The 16,369-nt window shown below is 40.1% G+C and overlaps 2 protein-coding genes across 9 annotated transcripts in view; both read right to left on the bottom strand.

Annotated features, from left to right (window-relative positions):
* Nucleotides 1-3,718: 3,718 nt before the first annotated feature.
* REP15 (RAB15 effector protein) lies at nt 3,719-4,846 on the bottom strand. Its single transcript, XM_059682454.1, has one exon. The coding sequence runs from the start codon at nt 4,695-4,697 to the stop codon at nt 3,993-3,995; it is 705 nt and encodes a 234-aa protein (XP_059538437.1). The 5' UTR covers nt 4,698-4,846; the 3' UTR covers nt 3,719-3,992.
* A 764-nt stretch (nt 4,847-5,610) lies between these two features.
* The window catches only part of PPFIBP1 (PPFIA binding protein 1), a 168,824-nt gene continuing 158,065 nt past the window's right edge, over nt 5,611-16,369 (bottom strand). For all 8 annotated transcript variants that reach the window (XM_059682451.1, XM_059682447.1, XM_059682446.1 and 5 more), the window contains 9 exons: nt 15,868-16,018; nt 15,044-15,155; nt 14,828-14,916; nt 11,635-11,757; nt 10,980-11,105; nt 10,016-10,204; nt 8,347-8,526; nt 7,573-7,638; nt 5,611-7,460 (listed from right to left, as the gene is read on the bottom strand). In XM_059682451.1, coding sequence (XP_059538434.1) covers nt 7,374-7,460; nt 7,573-7,638; nt 8,347-8,526; nt 10,016-10,204; nt 10,980-11,105; nt 11,635-11,757; nt 14,828-14,916; nt 15,044-15,155; nt 15,868-16,018 — 1,123 coding nt within the window. In that variant the 3' untranslated portion in view covers nt 5,611-7,373. The remainder of the gene's footprint in view (nt 7,461-7,572; nt 7,639-8,346; nt 8,527-10,015; nt 10,205-10,979; nt 11,106-11,634; nt 11,758-14,827; nt 14,917-15,043; nt 15,156-15,867; nt 16,019-16,369) is intronic.

Here is a 16,369-nt window from a genome sequence, read left to right as displayed (position 1 = left end):
AATTATGTAGCCAGTCCTTGTGTAGAACAATTTTAAGTATTAAGGTGTTTTTAATAATGGGCTTTTAGTATACTTAAAACCTAGTTTAATCCAATGACTTTCCATCTGAGCTATTAATCAAAACTAATTTCTTTAGAAAAAGTAAGTGAATTAAGTATATCTATTCACAAGCATAGTAAATAGACAATATGCAAATATCCAGGTATGTGGATGTACTTCGCAACCTAAATATCCATCAAAACAGTATTGGTTAGCCAGGCCAGTATGGCTCACTGGTTGATCATTGTTTCCTTTGCTCTCTCTCCCTCTCCCTTCCTCTCTCTGAAATCAGTATTGGTTCAATATACTATGGTTTACACAATATAGAATACTATTTAGACATATGGGTCTTAATCCTGTTTGAACATTAGAATTACCTCAGAAGATACTTAAATAATGGTGTAGGGCCCCTCCTTCTGAGATGCTGATCCATTGGTCTAGGTGTGTTTCAAGCATTGGTGTTTTATTGTTTTTAAGTTCCCCAAGTAACTCTCATATGCAGACAGGCCTGAGAAGCATTGATGTCAGCCTTAAAAAGAACCATGTGGATATAAATCTATTAGCGTGGGAAATGGTCCACAATACCTAAGTTTTTAATGTGAAAAGGCATTTATGGATCATGTGCTTCTGTTTGTATAAAATACTTTTAATATACAGTACAGGTTCTGGATGGGTAAAGAGCAAACTAGAGGGAGTGGCTATGGAGGGAGGGCGGGGAGGTGAGACTCTTGAAGACTTAACTTTCCACACTTCTGTACTTTAATTTTTATATCAGAATGCAGATTTTTAAATAAGAGAATACAGTATTATTTATTTATTTATTTATTTTTTTATTATTATTATTTTTAGGATCAATCTATTTTATTGAGGGCCTTCAGGGGAGGGTTGATGTGCTGGGAGGACAATGAGATCTGATGTCCTCGGCCCATCCAGATCTCCCAAGTTTCACAGCCACAAAAAAAAAAGAAAAAAAAAAAGAAAGAAGAAAAAAAGCTATTTTTTAAATCAGCAAAAGCTTCACATTTTTATTATAATTTAAAAAACATGGTGAGTCTTTGGTTTATATCACCCAGCTGATTATAACATGAAGACTTACAATTTGTACTAGACTTCAAAATCTTGGTAAGCTTATACTATAGTATAGAGAATGTCACAAGCATTGTCTTCTTTGAATTAGTTGAAGTCATTCCCATTTTCCAGATTAAAAAAACTCAAAGAGTTAAGCAGGTAGACTTTGCTCTTAAGAGAACTGAGACTCAAACCCACATCTGATTCCAAGTTGAATACTGGTTTTCCTATTCTACACCAACATCTTGATAGCTTATTATACACAGCATTGCTGCAGACAGGGGTCACTATATAACAAGGAAACATTAACTGGGTATTATAACCTTCTAGGAACAAAGTAGGAATAATTGTTTAACAGCTTCAAGAGATGTCTCCTGAGCCTATTCATGTTCACTTACTAAAGGCAGAGAGGGCTTAAATGCTTTCCTTGATCTTTGGGTTTCCTGGAATGAAGAAACATCAAAGGCAAATATAGTTCCACCTTTGCATATATTCATAATATTTAAGAAGTTTGGAAATACAACATTGTAATTGTGATATACTTCATACTCCTCATCCAATCATCAGCCATATGTTTTAACCTTCAACTAGTTCTAAATCTGACCTCTTCACCCCTCCTCCTCCACCACTTTGGTCCAGGCCACCCTTTTCTCTATCAAATGGTTTCCTTTAATAGCTTCCTACCTGTCCTCCTGGGCACTGCTGTCACTCTTTCCTCCCTACAGTCTAGTCCAGTGATGGCGAACCTATGACACGCGTGTCAGAGGTGACACGCGAACTCATTTTTTTGGTTGATTTTTCTTTGTTAAATGGCATTTAAATATATAAAATAAATATCAAAAATATAAGTCTTTGTTTTACTATGGTTGCAAATATCAAAAAATTTCTATATGTGACACGGTACCAGAGTTAAGTTAGGGTTTTTCAAAATGCTGACACGCCGAGCTCAAAAGGTTCACCATCACTGGTTCTAGTCTCCACCCAGCAATCAAATGAGGCATTTAAAGGGTCAGTCAGAGCAAGGCATTTATCTCCCCATATCACTCAGAATAAAATCCAGCCTTACAAGTCCTATCTGCTTGATGTGTTTGCTGGCTACCTCCCTGACCTCATCTCCTATTACTCTTCCCCTGGCTCACTCTGCTCCATCCACACCAGCCTCCTCTGCTATGCCTCAAACATATCAAATACATGCCCTTTTCAGGCCTTTTGCCATTCCCTATGCCTAAAACACTTTTCCAGATATTTGCACTGATGCGCTCTCTCTTAATTCAATCCAGATTTCTACTTGGCCCTTTTCATTGAGGCTTTCCTTAACTACCCCATATAAAATAGCACCTCCTTCACTCTATCCTCTTACCCATGCTTTATTTTTCTTTACAGCACCTGTTATATTTCTTAAATATACATTTTAAACATATGTATATATTTTATTTTCTGTCTTTCACCATTAAGAGGGAAACTAACCCCAAATAGGATATGTTTCTTGTTACTGCTGATTTGTCAGGGCATAGAACACGGCCTTAACATAGGCATTTAGCAATCAAGTGTGAATGAATCTATCTTCCATTTACACTTCTAAGCACTCTTTGCTTCTACCATCTAGAGGAGTAGGGGAAAAACTATTTTTCCTCCCACCCAGGATTTGAAGCAAAGATGGTTTTTATATATTTATACATTATCTTTACTGCAAAGGCTAAATAAATGTTTAGCATTAGTACAAGTGATTGTTAACTGGGTTACTGTGTTTAAATCACAGGACAAGGTAACACTGAAGCAGATCCCAAAGTGAATCCCACCAGGGGTTCAGATTCCAGAGCCAGCAACGCCTCCCTGGACACCCCCACACCATTGCTCTGCTGGGAGGACATCAGCACCCTGAAGCCAGAGACCACACCTGGGGAACTTAGCAGCTTTGGCACAGCTGTTTCTGGCTTCACTGGAGTAGTGGCCCTTGTCCAAGGCCCTGAAGAAATGGAGGCACAATTTTTTAAGAAACAACTGAGGCATCAGACCAACTCTCTCCGCAAATCTTTGGAGCTTTCCTGCCATGTGGATACCATATATTCCAAGACGATCAACCTGCCCCTCTGGAAAGAGGATGACTTCACTGTCTATGCCAACATGTCCCCTTTTTGATCGCCCCAGGAGGGCATCGCCAGACCACGTGGAATACACGTCCATTGTATTCCACTCATGGGAAGCCGATGAGATACTCCAGTGTGGAGTCAGACCTGCGTCCCAGCTGAATCTGGATACAGCTTTTGCTTTAGATGTGTGTGTGTGTGTGTGTGTGTGTGTGTGTGTGTGTGTGTGTTTTAAAAAATGCATAAAACATATTTTAATGAAAAAAGAAAAAACTACCCAGAAGAAGCAGTTTGAGGTGACGTGGGAGCAAGGGCAGGGGTCAGAGGAAGAAAGCAGTTTGAGATTTCACTTGGTAGTCCTGAATTGAGACTGGTGTTGTAAATGTAATTAAACCTGTTCTGTAGTCTTATGCACCACCTCACCCTACCCATCTCTCACCCACAGCAGTCAAGTCACGTTTTACACTTTCCAGAGCTAGACTTGTTATTTCAAACAAAGGCATTTTCTTTTTTTTTTGCAAATCAAACTTTAAGGGTGACTTTATTATTCTCCCCTCCCATTTTTATCATTGAGTAAATAAATGAAAGAGTAAGCTAAATTGTCAGTTTTCCCAACAATATGGAAATCTCCATAATCATGACACTCATATGTTTTGTCCAGGTGATCATTTTCATTCAATGTGGGAGAGGGAGGGGGCATTCCATGCCGGGATGATGCCAAGTGGAAGGGCTTGCTTATTAGAAGAAAATATCTTTTCCTTTTCATCTCACCGGCCAGTCTCATCACACCAATCTAGTTCAGAGGATGCGAATATAAACCTTGCCCACCTCCCGTAGCCCGTCTTTCTTAGTCAGACAGCTTCCAAGCAGCTCTCTAACAGAGACACAGTCTTTAGTTTGCAGGACAAATTGTGCCACTGCCTTCCCTCCGGGCAGACGGCCCCTGGCCATCTCCCTTTTGACACTGTCCAGGACAACTCCCCTGATGTCTTTAGGCTTTCCTGGCACACCAAAGATGAGAAACAGGCCCAGACAATCCTCTCCTATCAAGCTACAGAATTCGTCCAGCTTTTCAAATCTACTCTTCCGGGAAGACTCTGCCCTGGATTCTGGGTTGGAGGACTCACAAGGCTTAGACTCTACAGGAGGAAGAGAAGACATCCGCAGGGTCTGTACCGCCAGCTGGAGTCTTATTTGCTTATCAGATCCCCAAAAGGTCCAAATCCAGTCGGCCCCAAACAGGAAGGCTTGGTGCTTGGTCATCTTGGTGGTGGTGAGCCACTCATCAACGCCCTTTTCTTGGCAGAAAGTAACGAAGTGGATTAAGAAGATCTCATTCAGAGTGTCTGGAGCTGGGCTCAGATTGCTCAGAGGGTCTTCAAATCCAAGGTACTCCTCCAATTTCTGAGCGGCATGCACGATAGCTCCACTGAACACCTCACAGACGCTGACAACCTCTTGGCTGTCCTTGGGAGCCGACTGTTGCGAAGGTTTCTGCCCCATTTCCTCTGCACTCAATCAATACTGCTTCCAAATATCAACCATGTGGCCTTGGATCAGAATGGCTTCTTTTTCAGAGTGAACGTCTTGCAGTGAAGTCGCATCTGTTAATGTGGTCCCAGTTTTCTAACTCCGCAGCTTACTTGGTGTAGCTAAGCATATATACATACAACTAAACAAATAGCTCTCCCTGTTTGCCAACTGGGTGTGTTTTATTCATGCAGATTCCTGCTGGTTTACTAAAGTGAGAGATACTTTCACAAGAAGCATCTGTTGTTCTCTGGGTATAGTCACCCTACTTTTCCTATGTGGTAATCTTTTCTAAGATATGCTGCATCTTTTCAAATTTCAGTTCAGTTAAAAATAGCATTTAATTCCTTAAAGAACCATATACTTTCTACAACTTCTTTTTAAGTGTTCTTTAAAAAAATTTTTTATTGGTTTCAGAGAGGAAAGGAAAGGGAGGGATAGAAACATCAGTGATGAGAATCATTGATTCGCTGCCTCCTGTACGCCCCCCATTGGGGATTAAGCCTGCAACCCCGGCATGTGCCCTGACCGGGAATCTAACCATGACCTCTTGGTTCATAGGTTGATGCTCAACCACTGAGCCATGCCGGCTGGGCTCTACAACTAACTTCTTCAGATCTGCAGGCGAGTCATTTCCCTTTGCTTTTCCAGGATCCTCTCTGCCATGACTCCTCATCCCCCAGCTCAGCGGCCGTGCTTCCTTCCACACAAATGTTTCTCAAACAAACGTCTCATATTCCTACCTGTTGGTACATGCTATGAATCCCACGCAAAATATTTTATGGGAGTTTGTGAATTATCAAGAGTTCGTTATTGTTCTCTATATCAGAAATAAAGCCTACTGGTTATACTGAACAAAGGGAAATAAAGTAACAGACAATAAAAATATGAGGCAATTAACAGTTGACTTTATTTCTTTTCATATGGTGATACCAGCAGTGTATAATATTTTGTAAATAAAATATATCATCAAAAAAAATTTAACCTCATCACATAGAATCAGTTATATTACAATGTCCTGAATAAAGAATATTTGGCCTCTGTAACAGTCTCCTGGTATTTTTAACCAGGTTGGAATATCAAATTTTTTTTTCAAATGGTGACAAATATGCACATAAAAATAAAACACAAGTACATTAAGAGTCCCATACAGTTACCAAATAATGAATGGTAGGGAGCAAAAGATTATTGTTAACATCAAATCATTGTAGTCATGAATAAATAGTAATGTAGTATTATAGGTTCTTTGATGAAAAGCTTGGTAAAGTTGCTGATAACTTGAAAGATCGTATCACTGACATTCAAATATATTTTTTAAGTAAGCCCACCAATGTATACTGAACTGCCCACCCCTATGCCAATTTGTGAAAAACAGTCTTTACCACAGTTGGCTATCATGGTAATGACATAGTACTGAATAAAAAAATAGAATATTATTTCTGATACCCCTAAAAAGAATAATAAACACAGTGACAGTTTTTGCTGCAGCTTTCTATTTTCTTTATAAAGAATATTTGGGCCCTGTGCTATGGAAAAACATGAACTACATTTTATTATCACAAGATAGGCATTCTTTTCCAGCCTCAGAGTTATTAAACTCTGATTGAGACAAAATGTTCAGACAGATATTCGGCTTTTTTAAAAGGATTCCTTCCATTCATGGGTAGTCTGAGAAATGTACATTAATCAGGCTGCTGGTATTTTTGAGACAATGGTCTATTTAGCAAACAGGAAAATAAGAAGCTTAATACTGTAAAGGTTTTTGTTTTGGTTTCTTCAGAAATCATTTCTACAAAATTTGGGGCAGCTTCTGAATGCGTTCAAGTTAATAGAATGTAAATCTCCCTCACGTTCTTCCTTATGAGTTTAAAAGAATCCAAGATTAAAGGCCGAAATTTTTAAAAAACCAACAATTTTGTCATGGGTCATCGAAGAAGAGTTATTTCACATACACTAATTTAGTCCGAGTGCTCAACATCATTAAAATTCGGTTGTGGAGAAAGATTATCCTGACTCGTCCAAGAACCAGCTGGCACATGAAAAATGTGATCACCGTATTTTTTTCAATGTGATCTTTTTTTTTTTTTTTTTTTTACCATCTTCCTTAGGTATGTCACAAAATAAAAGTTCTATGTTCTGTGTACTAAATATATACATATATTTAGAAAAATATATAAAAATAGGACACTAGGGGGCAAGTGGAGGTGTGGCTGGCATTTAGTGGGCACGCTGGATCTTAGAGAGATTCCACATCCTGATTTTAAAAGCACGTGTTCTGCTTCAGTGGCTACACCGACCTGACAATCAGCCTCCTGTGAGTTCCCGCTCTCCCAAGTCCTCCATACCGTGAACATGACCGGAAACACTATGGTAAAGTCCTCTCATAGTAAATGCAACACTTTAAATATAATATATCACAGATTTTTACATTAAATAGAAGAAAAACAATTATACTCTCATTCACCAGTGTCTCACTTTCCGCGGCAGCTTTAAAATAGGCACAGATCCCCGGCTTTCCATTTCCACTTCTAAATGAGCAGAAGTTGGTTGATTAACAATATACAACCCGCTACTTGCTGGATATACTGGGAGTGTAGAAATAAAGTGGAAAGGGACCAAGGGCTCCTCATGCTCGTCCAGGTGCTACGATCAAACGTTTGAGTCTTCGTCAGTAATGCTGGCGCTGGGGGACCGGGCAGCGAAATCTTTAAACATGTCGTCTTCCTTTAGCATGTGCTGGGAAACAAAGAGACGGGAGTCACACACACTGCGCTCTACGTGCAGACCCTTGGGGTGATTTTCAAACGTATTCTTAGAATAAGATTTTAAGCTCGTTTCACAAACCTACCGTGAGGTTGTTGATGCCTTCAGAGAACGCACCTATCTGCCTCACGGTCCCTTCGGAATCCTCCATCTGCAAAGAGCACACCATAACGTGACAAACTCATCTGCACAATTGCAAGGAAAGTGCGGCAAAATGAACAAACATCTGAGAAGAAATAACGCAAGTTGTGTTGAATGGGAGAGGAGCAACGGAATACTTCTGATGATAATCACCTTGCACTCTGTGATTAGATGTGGAAATTCAGAAGAAACACTTCATTGGCACTTCTAGACTAAATGCTCTGATGCTGACAATGGCACCAAAGGATTACTGATTAAAGGGCAATTTTCAGTCCCATGACTTCATATTGAAAAGGCTAAGTAGTATGAGCTGTCCATTCCTGACTTGTTTTCATACTCAGATTTCCTTAATACAGAGCTAGGGTAACGTAGGTAAGGCACAGGGTTGGGAGCCAGCCTGGCAAGTTGGAATCCCAGCGCTTCTATCTTAGGTAAGTTACTTAATCTCTCTGTGCCCCAGTGTCCTGATCTCTATAATTAAGATGAGAATACTCCCTATGCTTTAGGATTACTGTGAACATTAACATATGTTAAGTGCTTAGGAAAGTGCCTGGGATACAGTAAGCAGTCTGCAAGTGTTCACCATCATTTTATTATTACCTTTATTTTTAAGCATTGGAAGAAAACTTCTTTGCTTAGTGGACACAATACGAAAAGTTTCCATTGAGTGTTTCAATGCTGGGAGAACTTGAAAATAGTTAGGTAACGCTGCACTTACCTGCTCTAACCGGTCCAAATCATCCTCGTCATACAGGCGCATCTCCAGGCCAGCTTTAGGTCCTTTCTTAGACACACTTCCTGAGGCCTGTCCCAATTCCATCGGACAAACATATTCTTCCCCATCTTCCTGTTTCTTCTTTCTCAGATTCCCAAAATTGCTGAAGGTGAGCTTCCTTGGCTTTAAAACAAAGAAAACAGTAACCTCCAGGGATTTGATAAAATTCATATAAAAAAGGACTAATAACATGTATAATTTCATTTCCTCATACAGAGAAAAGCAACGGGATGATTAAATTTGTATAACAAAAACTAAGGCATCCTAGGCCTATGACTGATGCATCCAAATATGATCAATGATCCCTTAAAAATCTCAGAAGATTACATTTGTTCTCCTTATTCACTCCAACTAGCTAGGTAGTCACAGTTATAAAAGCAAAATATGTAAAGAGCCTTAGTTTTGCTTCAACAGGACTTAATGCAAATGAGATTCCTCGGGGCTAAATACAATTTTACAAGGTTTTCCAGTCTAAGATCAGCAAAAGAAAATGGCCCTTACTGTATTTTCTTTTTGGGTGAGGCTGTGATTATTTTATATGCCTGTTATGCTTCTATAACAGGGTGGTGACTGCTAAAAGAATCCTTGCTCTTTGGGAGAAAAAACTTCCAGTGAGACTTAGAAGAGAAACTACATCTTAGTCACTGGGTAGTTACAGAAACTGTTAAGTAGATGGTAATTGGCTGATGCAGAGAATTTGTATAGAACAGAATCTCTCAGAGTTTCGAATCTGGCACATCTTCTAAAGGAGAAAGGGAGGTGAAGAGAAAGTGTCAAGCAGGTAGAGGGGGTTAAAAAAAAAGAACTTGAGCTCTAGCTGGTCCGGCTCAGTGGATAAAACATTGGCCTGCGGACTGAAGGGTTCCTAGCTCGATTCCTGTCAAGGGCACATGCCGGGGTTGCTGCTCGATCCGCAGTGGGGGTGTGCAGGAAGCAGCCAATCAATGATTCTCTCTCATCATTGACGTTTCTCTTTCTCCCTCTTCCTTCCGCTCTGAAATCAATAAAAATATATTTTTTAAAAAAGAACTTGATACGTATTTGTGAAGGAGTCAATAAACCCTACATCCACATTAAGCCGGTTAAGATAATACGCAGAAGAATTAGCTCAGGAATCATTTAAAAGAAGAAAAAGGAGTCTGAAATTCGTATACTCTATGAATCCAGGCAAACTAGGAACACCCATTCTCTGCTGGCGTGCCTTTGTCTAACTTGCAAGGTTGGTCAATTACAGGCCAGACAAGCAGAATCTGTATGAGGAGAAAGGCAACTCGTACATTTGATTTATCCACAGCAAAAACAGGACAACTGCAATCAATATTTGGGTCCAAGTCATGGGCTCTCTGCCTTGGCAATGTATCCATTATAGAGACCAACATCATGTTCTTTATTACTGTTAACTCTAATAAAATAAATGATTTTAGCAAAAATTCCCCCAGAAGAAAACCTTTAAAATTGTATTTTATTGATTATTGTTAAAGATGCACATGCCTTCAACCCATCCACAAAACTTAGTAAATCCCAGAAAATGGGATAGCCAGGTAACAGAACTGAGCCTTTGTTCTCGTTTTTTGGTATAACCAATTATCAAATGATGCGAGCTTGAACTAACCTTCACTTTGGCAGTGGCTGTTAAAAGTACATAATCTGGTAACTCCATGGCATCCCGCTTCTGGTGTTGGGCCTCAACACCAATCAGAAGGTTGAAATGAGTGGCCAAATGTCTTCTCAACAGGGTCTTACTCGGCGGGATGTTCAGCAGCTGAGCCATTGTCTCTACATTAAAACGGGGTTCTAGAACCTATAAGAAAAATAAAGGTGTGTAAGGTACGGTATATCACACATGCCTGCACTGTGCTTTATAATTTGCGAAGCTCTTTCATTTAGTTTTCTCCAATGACCTACTCAGTGAGATACACTGCGTATAAACTTTAATCTTTAATTTCTTTTCTTTTCTTTGTTCTGCCCAAGCTAGTGAGAAGAGAGCTGGTCCTGACATCCAGGCTTCTACCTCTCTGAGGTATATATAGCATTTGGGATGTCTTTGAATATAGGCGTTTTGTTTCTTTCTTTCTTTTTTTTTTAAACTGATTTGAGAGAGAGATGGAGAGAGAGAAATATTGACTTGTTGTTCCACTTATTTATGCATTCATTGGTTGATTCTTGTATGTGCCCTGGCCAGGAATTGAACCCGCAACCTTGGCGTATTGGGACGATGCTCTAACCAACTGAGCCTTCCAGCCAGAGCAGTTGGCAGCCAACTTCTTTGCAACATCTGCGTGCAGAAATACAATCTGTATCTTTGCAGAGGTTTTAAAACATGATCATATGAGGGCCAGCAGCCAGATGTTATCCAACAGAAAAGAGGACAATGGAAGAGAGGGGTTTAAATCTGATCTAGTGTAAAAAATAAGGGGGAAAAAACACGCTGAAAGTAAAAATCCACTAGAAATAGTGCAGTAGGGTTGGGTTAGCCATCCTTAGGGTTATAATAAGTACTCTGATACGCTCCCACCCATTAGATTAAAGGAGACAAAATGATAAGAAGTCAATTTCAAATTAAAACAGTTTTTTACCATGAGCCCACCATGGACACCACTGCCTCTGAGATTGGGGGCATATTCTGCCAAGTCCACGGAACGCAGCCACTCCATCACCCGGTGGTTGGTCCACTGCTGCACCTCTGATGGGGTGATGCTATTCTATGGGAACAGAGGACACCAAGAGCTTTAGTCACTGACGATGGGATTCCTAATATCCCACCTGCACAATCCATCCAAAAGTCTGCCCCACAGAACCTCCCACTAAATGTTCACAGGAAGGGTAAAAAAGTGATTGCTAATTTGAATTCTCTTTGAAAGAAAATTGGCACAAAGTTTCAAGCTTTTTTTTACACACCATTAGAGCAGGGCTTTAGGAAAGGAAGTCTTTAGAGTGATATTTAAGCCTCTGGTTTAAGGAGGGAGGAAAATAAAATACACTCAAGAAAAGGAAGAAGGGAAACTAAATCACAACCCTTCGCTTCCATGACACAGGTAGGACGGTCATGGGAGGGAGGGAAGGAATACAGGAAAACAAAGCCAAAAACGTACACGAGGCTGGATGTGAGGCTCTGAGGGAACCAGCAGCCCTCCCCGCAGTTTCCAAGAAGAAATGGGTTTCAGTTTTGCACACACGGACAGTCGTATGCATGGAAGGCACGTGCTGAGTAACCCTCAACTCAGATGCTACCTCATCAGACGGCCGCCTCCGTAGACAGTTGGGTTCAAAGTTGTTGATCCTCAGGACCTGGATGGCCCTTTTGATGCTGAGATGGTGCAGCACACTCACGACCTTCAAAGACAGCAAGTCATCCTGCAGAAAAGAACAAAATGTGGGGCTCCTTGAGCAGGACGACCTCCTCAAGGAAGTCTCAGTGCACATAAAAGTGGAAGAGCCCCTCTCCTAATCGACCCTGAGGGCATGTCATTGTGTTCAAAGCCTTTATTTAATAGCAAGACCCTTTTCCTTATTCCAATCAAAATCTTCTCCAGGACCCCGACATATCAGAAAACCAAAATTAATGTTGTCCTGACTGACACTGACTTCTATCAATTTCCCTCCCAAACATTCTGGGATATGCTTGTGGGACCCCTTCGCTCTGAAACACAGTTTGGAAAGCACTCGCTGGGTCGTGACAAACAGTGACCTGCTTTGATAAAGCAGATAGCTAAGAGCAAGTGATGTTCATCGACTGTCGAGGTTTGCTTTTCTGAGCTAACACACATCAGTTTTGGGAAAAACCAGAAGAGTGGGCACACACTATCCCCCAGCCTCAAGAAATCCCTAGCTCTAGATCTGTATGTGTTATCCAGCAGACACTATGGAAATTTTTAGAAAATCTATGTCAGCCAAAGCAAAGGTCTTGTTCAGAGTTGAGTGTAAAGAAATTAAGAAGTTATATGTAAGTATCTACACATATCACCAATCATTTCCTTCAAGGAATAACTTTGGCCAGTCTGTGGTTACTGGGCACATTTCAAACATACCAAACACACCAAAACAAATTATTTTAGAAGAAGGTGATTTGGGTGGCAGTGTCAACATAAGCACAGGTCCACATCCAAACACACCCAGAAAATAAACAAAGAAAACATCCATGTTAGACACATCTTACTGATAACATTCCTTATGAGGAAAAAAAAATCAATCTATTATAAAAATACTTTCTAAATATTAGGCAATCAGTTTAAATCCTTAAAGGCTACTAACTAAGCAAAAATTCTTTCCTAAATTTTTCTGGATTAACTTCTTAAAGGCAGTGCCTTGTAAATTAGAAAGGACATTTGACAATCTAAGATTGAAACACCCATTTAAAACATTTGCATGTGGGCTGTTTTCAACTTAAAATCTATCAGATTTAAAAAAAATAAATGCATAATGTTCATAACATAAATAAAATTTTACTAGCTTAAGAAATTTTAAAAGTAGGGACCATTTCCTTTTTTAATCAAAACACTTTTTTGGATTTTTAAAAAATCTTTTATTTTTATGTACTATTAGATTTACAGAAGAGTTGCCAATAATAGTACAGAGAGTTCCATATACCCTTCACCCAGCTTCCCTTAGTGTTAACATATAACTATAACATATCCACTAAAACTAAGAAATTAACATAGACAATAATAAAATTAAACAAACTACAGACTTCATTCAGATTTCAACAGTTTTTTCATGAAGGTCCTTTTTCTGTCCCAGGATCCAACCCAGGATACCACATTAAAAACAGATATTTTATGACTTAGAACTTCCAGGATCAAATTTTCTAAGGTCATTTATTCATTACTCAAGGCCCGATGCATGAAATTTGTGTAAGAGTAGGCTTTCCTTCCCCGGTCGAGGGCACCTGGGCTTCCCTTCAGCTGCCAGCACCTGGGACGTGGGCATCCCTCGCAGAGGGAGGTCCTGCCCACTTGCCACAGCCCGCTGGTCGGTGGCCTGGGCCTCCCTCTTTGGGGTGATCATGGGGTGATGGCCGGGTCCCCGACCAATCGCATCGCACCCGCCTTGGCTGGCCTGGCGCCAGTGGGTGTCATAGTGTGGTCATGGATGGTCGTCCGGATGGTCATTCTGCTGTTCGACTGTTCGGTCAATTTGCATATTACACTGTTATTATATAGGGTAGCTATGAGAGTTATAGATATACTTTTTATAAAGATTTTAAGCCTGAATTTGCTCACATTCCTAGGGAAGCGTACTTCGACCTAGCTAGGCAGGCCAATATTTACTGAATTTGCTCCAGGTGGAGCTGTGAACTATCAAGAGCAGGGGTCTGGAGACTGCTTAGGTTCAAATGCCATATGATGTTTCTCCTGCTCTGTAACTGTGGAAGCTCGGTCAAGCTACCTGATTTCTGGGTTCTTTCGCTTCCTCATCTAAAAACTGAGGATAATAAGAATGATAGCTCAAGGACTGCCGAGACCTCAGTATTGATCCCAGTAAAGTGCCTGGCACACAGCAAATGTGCAACATACCACGTTAGTGTAGCAAGATGTGCCCACCAAGATATAGACTTGGTTCAATGATTGAGAAGAAAGCAAATCCCATGAGCTGATCTCCAAGTTTCTTAATATTGGATAATTCTCATTTAAGTTAGCTGTTTGAAACTTTCAACTTATTTAAAGGAGATACTTATGGTAGTTGAATCCATAGCCCAGCTCACAAAAAAATAAAATAAAATAAAATAAAATAAAATAAAATAAAATAAAATAAAATAAATTTTGTTTCAGTAAGAGTATGTCAGGTAGAACCCAGGTAGTACTGTGGCATCTAGAACACGTTCTCCTGGAATCTATCTCTCCCCATTTTTGTAAAGCAGGGGAAAGTCCTTCTATCCCTGGGGCAAAAGGCTAGACATATGAAACCATAATGAAGGAATCAGAGTGAAAGTCAACCTTTCCCCTACTTCTTTACCCCAGGGTGACTCCCGCTCTAGCAGAACTGGGCAGAAGTGAGAAGGTTCCAGGTAACAGTTCTCAAATGTGAGAGGGAAGGGAGAAGACAAGTCCCTCTGGATTTCAGGCCAGAAGGGTAGCCTTTCCTGAGTGGTCACTGCATATAGGAATATAAAATTTAGAAACTGCCAGGGATTAAAAACTCCACACTCTATTTTTTAAAAAACATAAGATATAATTCACTCACCATACAATTCACCCATTCAAAGTATGCACTTCAATGTCTACAATATTGATCATACATGAAATCAATTTTCTGGATAGTTTGACTTAAATTAGGTTTTAAATCCTCCAACGCTGTTGCAACCACCAAATCCTACAATTTAAACCTAATGGGAAATATTCCTGCCCCTATCTTCAAGTTAAAGCAACGTATTCAAACTTGGTGGATCCTTGTGAAAACCCCCACACCCCAGCAGGGAATCACTTACGATAGTCATGTAATGGAGCATTCGACCATCCACCCGGCCTTCATCAAACTGGGTCTTGTACTGGGGGAGGCCAATGTCATCCAACCATCCTAAAGGAGAGAAATCCGCGTTGTTAACGTGCCACAGAATACCTGTCCTTGTGATTAAAAAGGAAGAGTGGTATTATTTATTTGCTTGCTTCCTTATTTAGGAGTTCAAGAATTTAAAACCTCTTACTAGTGACCCAGTTGAAATCCAGCTTTCCGTGATTGGTTTCCTCTTCAGATCCCAGAGCTTGCAATGCCAGCTGGAGTTTCTTTCGATGAAGTGAATGCTTGATTCCAAGTTCCTGAAATAATAAACAGAAACACTGGCTTTACAATCCTGTCAGTACGGGCTGGGTGCCACTGGCAATGGATGCAAATTCCTCCAAAATGAAGCGAACATCCGAGAGCCAACAATGACATTAAATCAGAATGCTAACTCTGGCTAGTAAAGAGTTGCTGAACAAAAGGCCCCTAGAAGGCCAAGGCCACTGGAGTTAGTTCAGTGGGGAGTGTGAGACAGTCACTAGCAGGCTCCTTTCTGGGCAAGACTGGAACTGTAGGATGCAGAACAGGAATTCTACTCTTATTAAATAATTGGGAAATAATTGGGAAATGTTAAATAATGGAACATAAAATGTAGAGCTCTTTTTTTGTTGTTGCCTTTTGCAAAGTGAAGTTGAATTGCATATATTACATTGGGGAGACGGGTTAATAACGATAAAGCCACAGAATGATTTTGAGAAATATGAGCTTAAGGTTTATTATTATGGCCATACAATTATTTTTCATTAAAATGCCCAGTGGCTTAAGTGTTCCATAAGGAATCATTACAACCAGACCCTTTGTTTTTAGTCCATGAAATAAAATAAGCACGAAGCAGGAAAGCCAGACTTTTCCAAGAGCACTTACTGGTTCCCCCCATTCCCATTTAAGGCGTAGAAAACAATCCTACATTCACATTCTCTATCTCTCTCTCAGAATTCATTATGTAAACAAAAACAAAGAAGCAGTCACCTTCTCTAGATCTTGTTGAGAAGCCTGCAAAAGTGTTTGGCCAGATGCAATCCAGTGCTTGCCAGAATTCAGGTAGGACCCCAAGCCCTGTTCCACAAGCCAATTGCAAACCTGCTCCTTGGTCCATTTGGCAAATGGCATATCCAAGTCACTACAGGAAAATGAACAATTGTATGAAAAACAATTCAAAGCCAATCCTATGGCTTATCATCAAAGTTGAACAATTGTATGTACAACAGATATGGGTATTTACTGGTGATACACATTGGACTGTGCAAAGCTTAATATCAGTACATATTTGGAAGAGGAAGTGGCACTGGAGTTGAAAGTGACTTTGTGAGACCAATCTTTATTTCAAATGAAACCACAAAAGATGCAATGTGGGTTAGCAAAAGCATGTTCTGTAGAAGACCGAGTTGAACCAACAAGTCAAGTCATTGTACTAGTTTCAACCAATGTTGTTTGAAGATTGAATTCACAAACAGAAAACACTAGGTCAGAT

Source organism: Myotis daubentonii, chromosome 2 (genome assembly GCF_963259705.1).
Source record: "Myotis daubentonii chromosome 2, mMyoDau2.1, whole genome shotgun sequence".
Taxonomy (NCBI): Eukaryota; Metazoa; Chordata; class Mammalia; order Chiroptera; family Vespertilionidae; genus Myotis; species Myotis daubentonii.
This window is presented reverse-complemented; position numbering and strand designations above follow the sequence as displayed.

Bases quoted from the DNA above. Each gene is read 5' to 3' on its own strand.
- REP15 (XM_059682454.1), bottom strand. From the start codon at position 4,697: ATGGGGCAGAAACCTTCGCAACAGTCGGCTCCCAAGGACAGCCAAGAG.